The following is an 11823-nucleotide window of genomic DNA, read 5'->3' as shown; positions in this document are numbered from 1 at the left end:
TGCGGGAGACTTTCTTCTGTTCTGTAATGTAAACCACATTCTCCGTTTGGTATAACCGTTAAATAAGCCTTAAGTAATGTTGGTGAACCCATTCCAGCTAAAGTGACATTGCAGTTATAGAATATACATATATATAAATGCATGCAATAGATTTTGAAAATTCAAGATGGAGAAGGTTCATAATGGGCCATCTGTTTATTACATTTGGCTAAATTTAAGATGTTTTACCGAATTCTGTGTGCCCGTAGCCAACTGCCGTTACATTGACATCATTCAAAGAGTATATGCCCCATAAGCAAATCGTATTTTCCGAAGCTGAATCTTTCAGTTTAATTAACGCAATGTCATGATAGCTCTCGTTTGCTTTATAGCCAGGATGAAAAATGATTTCATCGATTTTTACTGGCTTTGAAGAGGTATCGTTTAAATTCGAGCCTCCAAGTAACGCCACGGCAGGAGGTGCCCTGAAAATTAAACGGGTTACCTTCATACTTTTTATAGAAATATTCAGCTTGTATGGAAATCGAGCTCTGTGAATAGTGCTTGAAGTGACTACATTTATTTAGTTAATTCAATCAAAAAAAAATCTCCCAAGCATTATGACCTCCACAGATTTAATATTTTTTGGAATGGAGTGTGCGAAATGTTCCATTAATGACAGTACCAACGGAAAAAAAAAGAAGTGTAAATAATGTACTGACCCATTCAAAAGCCCACAATGAGCTGCCGTCAAAATGTATTTATCGGATATTAAAACCCCACCGCACTTATAATCGTATGCATTTTCTCCGAATAACATGTTCCAACCTAGGGCCGCCTAAAGCAAATGGTTTATCGATTTAAATGTTACATTTATTTTCATTTGATTGTTTCACAAACCATATATGAAAATTCACCAAGATATGTGTATAAGCCTCGCAAGACGTAAGGAACGTGGATATTAGTGCCGCTCCTTTTCAAGAAGTTTGTATTGACCGGAATTTCTCCTTCACATGCTTTCGTTAAATAAGAAAAACAGATTATCTATCTTAGATGTTAACGTCAATTATTTACCTCTTGTTATAGGTCTATTCGTGACATCAGACCAAAGGTTATTTTTGCAACAAACAAACTGTTCAAATTGTTCGTAATAGCAGACAGTTATATTTTTAGCCGTTATTGCTCTTGGACAATATTTCAGATTGCGACAAGTACCGTCAGAGCCATCAGGTAAACTGCATTCCGTGGGGAAGTCATCGATTTGTGGAAAGATTATATTGGATGTGACTAAAGCATTTAAAATATATTTAAAAAAAAAAAAGATTTACATTTCAGTTTGCAAGTCGTCTAAGCTAATTTATCATAAGGTCGAAACATTTTAGATTTCACTCAGATTGTTACATTTTACATATAAACAGTTAGCTTGACTTTTTTCTGAAAAGCCAATATTCAAATAATAAAGTTACTTACGACATTCATCGAAATTAAAAATTTCGGTTAATAATATAAGCGTAAATATTTTAAATGACATATCGTTTTAATATTAATACAGACCAAATCCACAGAGAGTCTAAAGCCGAGCTTGGAAGAATTTAATTTTTTTTGGAAAAAGGTAACTAGTGTTCTATATTAAATGACTAGACTTTAATTAGTTTTAATACGTTTCCTTGCTTAATGCTGTTTATATTTAATTCACTTTTTTAAGGGGATTTTTCCGACCTACTTTTTCGAAACGTTATTATCAAAATCTTTTAAAAGATGTGTCTTATCAATTTCATTTTCAATTCTGAAATGATTGACGCGTCGTTGTCACTGTTTGTTCGACTGTTCAACTTGTTCTATTACTGATAAAGATTAAGCGAATAATTGGACAAAAATAGTGATATTTAAACAAGTGCTCTCTTCTTTTTCTCTCATTGTTTCTTATATCAATTCAACCAGAGGAGAGAATGATCTCCTAAGTGTGTTAAGTAATATTGAGTTTATTGAGTCTAATGGCAGGGCCAGCGTTGGTTAAACATAATTCTCGTCTTATTTCTTATCAATCATGTAAGCAGGAGACAATTATGTATAATCATGTTAGCAAACTTGCTGGTGATTGTCGCCAAATGCGCTGTCCAACTTATGTCAAAGCTCTCGACAATAAAATTGCTGCAATTAACTTTTTCTGCTATAGAAAACCTAAAAATTTAAACACTGGATGTAACTTCCTTACTCTTTTTAATTGTTAAATTCTACATCACTTTCTATTCACTTCATTTTGTAGGCTTGTAATTTACCACATGTCGTTTATTTATGCAAAGCAGATAAACGTCAACTGGGCTCTCATTCTTTACGTTTCCCTCAGTTATTAATGCGTCGTAATGGAAAATTTGAAGGGAAGTGTTGGAAAGCCGGCGACGTTGGTACCTGATTAGCCTCCTGGCGATACTCAATTGTCTCCTAACAAAAGCCAGGCAATAATCATAACGATGATCGCCTGCTTACATGATTACTGCCCTGAAATTGGCAGGTGTTTATGTATGTAACGGATACATTAAAAACAGGGCTGTTTAAAAAAAAAATTTATAAATTCATTTTTGTAATATAAAAGCAGAACATTACATGCAACTGCGGATGATCCCAGTTTTTAGTCTGTGTATTAGAGATTCCCTATGGTTCGACTAAAAAAAGCTCGAGACGTATTATGATGAATAACTCTGATCGTGTGGTTATGTCTTGCTTACCTCGCTCGGCTTGAGCACGCTAAGACTATCGAATTTATTCTTCAACAAACTATTTACCTAAGAAAAATGTAGAAAATCTTTGACTCGTATACTATTCTCTTATCCATACTTCTGTCTAAGTGTCGTTAATATAAACATTTGCAAAAATAGCATTAGTCCTAAATTAGCATAAAGTAACATTTAATTAGGCTACCAAGAATTGCAATTCGACGCTTTCGAAATGGCACACTTCAATGGACATACGATATCTGGCCACAGTGTACTTTTCTTTAAAAAATAAGTAAGAAAACTAGATTCGGTTATGAGAGAATCTTTCATAATCCCCTCCTTCTTCGTAAAAAAAGAAACAAAAAATTAAATGTTCATACTTCATAATATTGGCGGGGCATGTTGACAGCACATATATGGAAAATGTTGTCCTTTGTCCATTATGGGTTATGAGTTAAGAAACTCTTAGCTTATGCTGCACTGCAGTCGTGTCCGTTAATCGATGCGACCCATTGTCCCCATACCCGGGTAAGAACTTCTAACACTTTGTTAAATTTGAAGGCGGAAGGGCGAATGTTTAACGCAGAAATTACACCAATTAACAAAAGAGAAGCGGATAAGCTTAGCTTGGTACATTCCGAGTTTGACATATGACAAAAGCATATAGACCTTAAGAGGTTTCTAAATCTTTCTTACGATCTACTACAAAGGTAGATGGGTTTAGTCGATTTTTTCGAAAATACAGTCCAGGGGGATATTTTCACTGACCCTTATTGTTTGTGGTAGCTTAAGAAATATAGATAGTCGCTGATTGTGTTCTTCACATACATCGCACGAAATTCGTTTGTTCATGTTTTCATCCGTTTGCATGATTGCATTATTTTCCTATTTTATGCCTCTCAAGTTGAAACCAGCTTCTTTATGCGTTCCTCTATTATAGCGGTTTAAATGTGCAATATTGCATGCATACGGAAATATGCAAATGGCCGAATTTATACTTCTATAAAATTAACTTTATTGACGGTGCAAATTAAACTGCAGGCGCCTATAAAATCATTTATTATGTTTAATTTGGATTATACACAAAACGATCTTTGCGGCGACGGTAAAATCTCTACTAACATGGAAGCAGAATTCGTAGCGAGGTTATTAAAAACTATAGATGTGTCATTACTCCGTACGCTCAACATCGTCAAACATTAAATACTGCCATAAAGTAAGAATATAATGTTATTACTTTCTCATAGCTCTCACCAAAAATACGTATAAACATAATTCCTCAAGTCATTCTGGCAAACTTTCAATGGTGAATTTCTAAAGACCCTAGAAACTAACACAAAAGTGTTTCACATATATCTTTGGTATAACTTGACATCCACTTTGAAAATGCGTGCGATTCATCCCTTAAATTTTTTAATATCAATCAATTTTTCCATCAATAAATTAAGGTGGATAGCAGATATCTGTTTCAAAAAAAAAGCCTTCCCAAGAATATGATATAGAAAGAGTGTCAGTAACGACGATACGTGAAATCAACACGAATTGATTTGATTCTGTGCCATATATCCTCTAGATCGACTTTGTAAATTTGGCAATTGCACCATGTCGAAATGCAAAGTTTCTTAATGTCCACTTGTTGTACAATGGCACATTCTGTTTGTGCGTGTGTACACTAAACCCAGAAGTACTTTGGATAGAGTCCCATTTTAACATATCGACAGATTTCCGAATCGTTTTAAGTTTGTCTGTCCATCCGAAGTCTGTCTATGTATTATTGCGTTCCGCTTGGTCGCAACTTCTGCGATATTTCGATAAAGCTTGACCCACAGATATATTTTGTGCCCTAAACTGTTGAACGCTTTAGCGATTGGACCAGATTTTCGCACACTCTCCTTATTTTAGAAAGCCATTATATGAATTTTCAGCGCGGACTGATTTTGTTTAGATTCTATTCATGAACAATTATACTAACCCAATTAGGATGCGTTACTTAACGGTGGACATGGACGACTATAGTGTTTTTACTTTTTTAATTTTCGGTAATATTTTTATACCGTAGATCCATACGCTTTACCAACATCATGGTAAACACAATCGATTCATACATGAGAAGGGTTTTGAAAAGGATGTCGATGTCATCATAATTTCAAATGCTCGTTCAAGTGGTATTGGTTTTCTCGCTAGCCCTCAAAGGCTGAACGTAGCCATAACTAGACCGAAAAAGTGTTTAATATTATGCGAAAATTTTAAAAATTTGGAGGTAATTATTTGAATCGTTTTTTGGGCATCGCTTTAAGAAGAACTATGTTTTTATTTTTAGGCCGTACCTGCCTGGCGTTCATTGTTAGACAGTGCTCGTGAACGTAAATTGTTCCATGATATAAGCACCGATTGTATCTACGATATACAGGCTAACGTCACTGAAAAAATTAAACTGAAGAAGGTTTTACAAGAAACTAATAGCAATTGAAAGCGTTGTTGAACATATTTTTGCAGTATTTAGTTAAAAATGAATTTGTCAACAGTTTTCTTTTTCAATATACATTTTTTTTTTCTTTACCTGCATATTGAAACTATACTTATGTTAGCAGGCATGCTTTATGCTCGTGTTCGGTCTTTTTTTGTTGTAATATGTGCAGCGTTTAATCAACTCAAGGCAAGGATTGACATTGTTTAACACTGTAGTAAGCTGCAAAGTTTTCAGAGATGAAAACCAAATGACTTTAACTTTAATATATATAATTGTATAAAAAAAGACTCCCTTTATCTCCCCTTGAACGTCTCCTGACCAGTTTTATTCAATTTTTAGCGACCTGGCGTTCGATTTTCGCATATTTGTGAACATTTTGTGTTAATTCTTTGCATATATTCGTACAAGTGCTTTTATATAATATATAATCTTATATATATAATTGTATAAAAAAGAGCATTTATTTTATTTATATATTTCATTGTCATTATCATCGGGGATTTCTGCATCACTGCGAAGCATCCTAAATGTAGATTAAGATACGTATTAGAATTAGAGCAACATCGAAAGCAAAACGCTTACCTGTGATAAATATTCATTGCCGAATAAGTTTTATTTCGAATTTTCCAGAGAGAACACCGATCCACGATTATTAGCGCTAGCACAGCTTTCATCCAAAATAAGTAAATTTCAAGAGTCTCCTCAAATGGGGATATTGTTGAATAATTGTAGCGTTAACGAGAAAGAAAAAGTAACGAAATTCTTAAAGTTTAAGCAATTTAAAAAAATCTGATTTACCTTGAAATGGCAGCGTATGTAGTGTAAGCTTGACCGTATCTTCTATACCTTCTTTTCATGAATGTATACATACTTTGTGGGGCCTATAATGCCTCCTTCTGGCCGATAATATACATATACCCATCCTTCGGTGATAGGTATAAAAATGCACACTCATACACTCATTTATAGGATTACATGCCTCTTTGTAAATGAACTTGTTCACGTTTATTTATGTAGACTTTTAGCAGCTATTTGCAAGTCTCCTTTATGATAGCAGAGGAATTTTAGTCTCTTATATATATTCAAAACGTAGTGAAAAAACCATGTCATCAACAGTACTACGAAAATTATGATCTCGTGTGATGATTAAGCAACTTTCGAAGAGATAAAAACTCGGCAATAATTAGTTTTTTTTTCCAATTTTTTTTTTACTATCTGTTCCAGAACCTAACTTGTTCACTTTGTCGATTAAAAAGAGCAATCTGTGCGAAAAGAAAAGGTGTTTAAAATTTCGGTTTAAACCAGTTATAAATGTTTTATTATTATACAACTTGCATACATACAAAAAAGAAAGATGCCATATCGTCATTGCATTTCTTCATATATGTAAAGCGTTTTGACATTTGAATAAATCTTTCGATATTTCAACAATTTTAGAGAACAACAAGCACAAATTTTTAATGAGGATTGCTTTAAAGAAAAATTGCTCGTGAATTAATAATGGAATTATCACCCAATGCGGAGGCAGTGGATATAAAACCTACTCTAACAGCAGACGGCTTAATAAAGACTTCACCTACAGCACCACCGGTGACGACCGCAAATATTACGGCTGGTAATAGCGGTTTGACAGTTGCACGACTTGACATAGAAATATTGCCTGTTATATACGATATATTGCGTTGGTAAGTGTTCATTTATGATGTGGAGGTCAATAACACCAAGGAACCTCTTTGTGAGACTACCTTTGTTATCAATGAAAAAAAAAGAAAAGTTGTGTTTTTTTGGATGCGATTTGCTTTTGTTTTCATAATACGTGGATAAAATCTTATTCAGTTTAATTTGTCAAAATCTTATATAATGTTTTTGTCAACTCAGTGTAGAGAAGGATCCTTTGGATAACAGCACCAAGCAACGTGAATCTCAAGAGTGTAGCCAAAAGGTTAGACAAGATTTCGAATATTCATACTATGTGTAAAAATAATATTAAAGTGGAATCATAGATTTTAGAACTGCAGAAACGTTTTGAATCCGCCCGCAACCAAATCAAACAGTTACCAGGCATCGACTACAATAAAGAAGAACAGTTACAGAAATTAGAACTGCTACATAATCAATTGACGTTGAAACAACAATTAATTCGGAAATACAAAGATATACAATTTTAAGCCCGCGAAAATGGTCTTGCGGCTATTGATGCGTTATTTAGCAAATAATGAACAACTTATACAACGTATGGCTGAAAGTTATCCTATGCGCAGAGCGGCCCAATTGGTGGTATCGTTAATGTATCGTGCCAAAGATTTGGCTCGAGAAAAGCGCCTTAACGAAATGAGTCCGGAACGCTTCAAGTGAGTATTACGGCTGGTAAACTTAAAGCCTTAGAATATATATCGGATTTTTAATTTTAGACAATTCATGCAAGCTTTCAAAACAAACGTTAAACAAGAGATTGAAGGCGTTAAAGAAGAAATAAAAAAGAAGAAGTAGTAAAAAAAGAAAGGAGTAGAATGAATATTATGTGTATTTTTCTATGTATATATGTAAACTTGTGCAGATGCTTGATTAGGGATATAATGAACTGATAAAATAAATCTTCTTTATTTTAAAAACGTTTTATTTCTTAAAGCCAAAAGAAAATAACTTTTTAGGTTTTCAATTATAAAAATTATAACAAAAAAAATTTAATTTAAAGTAATAATTCATTTTCTTAAAGAAAAAATTTAATGCTCCTTTTGTTTTCTACAATTATTTTTACATACATATGCTTTATACATATTCTCTTATTAACATCTGCTCTGTGATATTTCATTATTTCATACGTAGCAAAATAGTATTTTAATCTGTTCTATATATTCATGAGTCCTTTAAAAAACTTGTGGTTTGTACACGTTTTGTTGCACCAAAAAACTCGGCACTTTCTCTCCTACCTTTTAAAAAGTTGAAAAAATTCTTCTTGCCAACATTCGATATGATTGTAATTATTCAGTTTTACTGCACTTTGGCAGCGATATGTGTAGAATTGGCGCTCGTTTGTGAAATTGTTGAGGCATTCGATTCCATGTTTGGAGCCGTTGTATTGGCGGCAAATCTCTTATGACCCCTCTTCGCACTGTTTCGAGCCATATCACGTTTATCTGCACTTAATTCTAGTACTCCTTCAGCTTTAGTTGCCTTATTGCTGAAATCATGATCCATGTTATGACTTTTATTGCTCATGTTATTAGTAGCTGCTTGCACATTAGGATTTTGATTTTGTTTGCCGTGCGAGCCTTGGCCTTGAACCCGCGCCTGCATTTTATTGGGCTTTGGACGATGCTGAGCTGCCACTGAATTGGTGATGGGCTTCAAGACATTTCCCACTGCTTTTGTTCGTCCTTCACGAAAAACCATACGTTGACCAGGTCGTATGTATTCGGGATGTTTAATAAAGCGAAACTTAACATGAGCTTTATCGCCAGTGCGAAGGCATTCTTTGGACATAGTTACAATAGACGCAGTTTGACGGATACTGCCGCAATGTACCATTGCTTGATAACGAGATGAAATTGTGGTGGGATGGTGCAAAACTAGAATTTCTCCTTCAAATTCCCAGCAGGCCTGAGGCTTTATTTCGGGACTGACCATAACCATGCCCTTTCGTATTTGAGATCGTTTAATTTTCTTTAATGCAAAGCTAGCAGTTTGACCGCCTCGCACCTCTTTCACATTCATACGCTTACGATGGATACTCTTGACTGCGATGGGCATAAAATTACCTAACGGATCTGGACCCAGCATTAAAACGTCATTCAATTTAATCAATCCCTGCAAACAAGTGCCAGAAACTACTGTACCAACTCCGGGTACGGAATAAGTATCATCTATTTGAAATTCCGCTGGTAAATCATCTTGACCCGACATACGCGTAGTCAATAAATTCAAAAACATTTTTAATAAATCCAAATTCTCCCCAGTAACGTTGGATACTTGAAATATGGGACACAAACGTTCTGAAACGAAGTTTGTGGCACTTAACACAACCTCATCCGGAGTCTTTACCATGACGGGCACCTTTCGGCAACCTTGGGATTTTAGAATCTTGAAAAGCAATTTCAAATTATCTTGCAAAACATTAGGAGGACACATATCAATTTTAGTGACCACCACAAAGACCGGTACCGACAATGCCAAAGCCAAGCCTAAATGCTCTTTGGTAGTTCCCACTACACCTGAAAAAGAGCCATATGTTAACAGTAAAAACAGAGATATTAAACTATGCAATGTCGTCCAATAAAAAATCCATTAGGGTTTTAAGACTTTAGTCTTTAGATTTTTTTCTCACCTGCGTTGGCACCTATCTAAAATTCAAATATATATATATTATAAAATGTAATCGCACGAAATCAGAGGAATCATACCATTAACATGCCAAAATCGGGGGCGTGACCAGTCATACCAAATACAGTAGTCTTTAAGTATCGCTCATGGCCAGCCAAATCGATAAAAGTAATAACTTTAGCAGACTTTTCGCAGATTTTCACCCAGTCCAATGTTCCATGATCTGGCTTATTGACCACATTGCCAATGCTATCAAAGCCTTAAAAATAAAAAATCTCTCTTATTGTTTGATGTAAATGATCTCGATACAGTTTTATATATAGTGATGCAAACGCAATATTAATTCACAGAAAAAATTGAAAAGCCTATTTGAAGCAAGCATACCTAGGATATCGTTGCCCACGGAACTAGTACGACCACTTTCCATTTCATGTTTATGGCGAAACAAACGTTGCCTAGCATGTCCTCGGCCATTATCCAATTCTCCATGGGTCAAAACTCCCAGTAAAGTGGACTTGCCGGCGTCCACATTCCCCACCACAGCCACTCTAAAAAAATGTTCGCTGTGATCTTTTTTTTTATATCTGCAAGATTTTTTTACCGGATTTCCATGAAATCGGACATGTCCACACGTTTTCTGATCAAATATTGAGCCGTTAAGCCCTTTTCCACTTTACGTTGCTTCAATAGTACCATATCGGCATTTAAGGTGGTAGCTAATGATTGCATTGTAGCGACTGAAGCTTGGTACTCGTCCTCGTCTAAACCATGTTCACCCCCATCTAAAATAATAATAGCGGATACCGTTTTTCAAATATCACAATTCGTTTCGTTACTTTTTACATTACCAACCTTCCCCTACACCAATTTCGTAGATAGTTTCACCACGACTATCCTGGGTGCGTTCTTCCAAACGTTTTTTCAGTAAATCATATTGCTCCTCTGTAGGACTAACCAAGACATTTTTTCCACGAATGCTTGAATAATCCGTTCGTTGTATTTGCATCTTAGACAAATGTTCAGTATTCACTGGTGATCCAATAAAAAAATTATTACCACCTCCCGCCTTTCCGCTATTCGCAATAGCCGCCTTCATTGTTTTGCTTTTTATATTTAACACAACCACAAAATTTAAATTATACTTCGGTTACTTTACTTTCGTCTAAAGAACTTTTGATCCGCTAGCGCACTGCTGTCAAACATTTCCCAATTTTTTTAGCTAGGAATAAGATAATAATCCTCCTGAATAATAACAAAGCAACCATTACTTACGTTTATGTGACAATAATGTAGTATGAGAAGATAAAGTTCTTATATATAGTAATTCCCTTATCTAAAAATTATGATGCAATCGATAGTAACTTATATGAAAGCAAAAACATAAATGAATCACAAACTCAGTCTGTTAAATTGGTCTGATACTTCATTTATACCAGCAATAAAATGTTATATATAAGTTCTATCTATTTAGAAGCCCGTCTAAAATCTTATGAGAAATAAGACTTGCCTTCCTATTTCCAATCAAATCAACCAAAACAATACATTACCGTAAATAAACAAAACAAAAAGAGAAAAAAGAACAATGGACAAGTACATAAATGCAATTGCATTAATATAAGAAATCTGGCTGCCATTCAACACATTATGTACATGTGTATATGCGCGTAGAAAAAGCAACATAACACTATATCATAAATAAACAAATATTTACGGAAGAAAGTGAAAGGGGTTACGAATTGTTTTGCAACAAGCAAACACTAAACACTATACTTTTGTACATAATATATTACATTTTCACCAAAATTATCTTTTATAGATGAAATAAAAGTGAAAGGATATTTACTTCTTAAAATTCGAGAATATCTAGATATATTCAATGCAGATCCATTTTTAGCGAAAACTTACATATATTTTATTTAAAAAAACCAGGTGGAAAATCCTTTGCCAGCATTTGCTCTTAATACAATTTTTTCTTTTTTCACAAATAGTAAATATTTTTATGGCAATTTGTCTTTTATATATCAGCAAAAATCTTATTGCAACAAAAACTACTCATCTTTGACGTGTGGCAATCGGTATATAAAATTTGACATTGTTGTCAACAAAAAATTTTTTTCACACTACAAAAAGCGGCAATGCTGCTAACCTCATTGCAGAAGAAGATAAATAAGTTTCATTATTATTACTAATCGAATTACGATAATTGTAATTCGATAACACGCATGGTCTTAATGTTAATTATTTTAATGTTGAAAACAAAATTCCCGAAATTTTCCGAAAAAAGTAATTAGTAATCAGTATAAATTTTTGATTTGATTGGTAGAACAGAATTGAACATAT

At 34.2% G+C, this 11823-nt stretch overlaps 4 protein-coding genes across 5 annotated transcripts; 2 read left to right on the top strand and 2 right to left on the bottom strand.

Annotated features, from left to right (window-relative positions):
* Positions 1-4: 4 nt before the first annotated feature.
* LOC119641558 (serine protease snake-like) lies at positions 5-1766 on the bottom strand (the record flags this gene model as incomplete). Its single annotated transcript, XM_038040297.1, has 6 exons — positions 1450-1766; positions 1054-1266; positions 880-995; positions 702-817; positions 229-464; positions 5-97 (listed from the first exon to the last, which is right to left on the bottom strand). Coding segments are annotated over exons 1-6 (835 nt in total), but the record flags the coding sequence as incomplete, so codon positions are not given.
* A 4777-nt stretch (positions 1767-6543) lies between these two features.
* On the top strand, positions 6544-7425 carry LOC119641565 (mediator of RNA polymerase II transcription subunit 9). The gene is made up of 3 exons (XM_038040313.1): positions 6544-6848; positions 7042-7105; positions 7167-7425. The coding sequence occupies exons 1-3, from the start codon at positions 6664-6666 to the stop codon at positions 7329-7331; spliced, it is 414 nt and encodes a 137-aa protein (XP_037896241.1). The 5' UTR covers positions 6544-6663; the 3' UTR covers positions 7332-7425.
* On the top strand, positions 7318-7769 carry LOC119641566 (protein NCBP2AS2 homolog). Its single transcript, XM_038040314.1, has 2 exons — positions 7318-7514; positions 7575-7769. Exons 1-2 carry the CDS (start codon positions 7342-7344, stop codon positions 7651-7653), a joined length of 252 nt encoding a protein of 83 aa, XP_037896242.1. The 5' UTR covers positions 7318-7341; the 3' UTR covers positions 7654-7769.
* A 132-nt stretch (positions 7770-7901) lies between these two features.
* On the bottom strand, positions 7902-11497 carry LOC119641576 (GTP-binding protein 1). Of its 2 annotated transcripts, none has more exons than XM_038040330.1 (7): positions 11389-11497; positions 10336-10725; positions 10085-10265; positions 9868-10031; positions 9564-9742; positions 9488-9503; positions 7902-9374 (listed from the first exon to the last, which is right to left on the bottom strand). In XM_038040330.1, exons 2-7 carry the CDS (start codon positions 10577-10579, stop codon positions 8155-8157), a joined length of 2004 nt encoding a protein of 667 aa, XP_037896258.1. In that variant the 5' UTR covers positions 10580-10725; positions 11389-11497; the 3' UTR covers positions 7902-8154. The 2 variants fall into 2 exon arrangements, with proteins under 2 accessions (XP_037896258.1, XP_037896259.1); XM_038040331.1 differs by having other exon boundaries at positions 10336-10702; positions 11389-11496.
* Positions 11498-11823: the final 326 nt, after the last annotated feature.

This window comes from Glossina fuscipes, unplaced genomic scaffold, assembly GCF_014805625.2.
Source record: "Glossina fuscipes isolate IAEA_lab_2018 unplaced genomic scaffold, Yale_Gfus_2 154, whole genome shotgun sequence".
In the NCBI taxonomy this organism is placed as follows: Eukaryota; Metazoa; Arthropoda; class Insecta; order Diptera; family Glossinidae; genus Glossina; species Glossina fuscipes.
The sequence above is the reverse complement of the archived record's forward strand: the minus strand, read 5'-3'. Positions and strand labels throughout refer to the sequence as shown.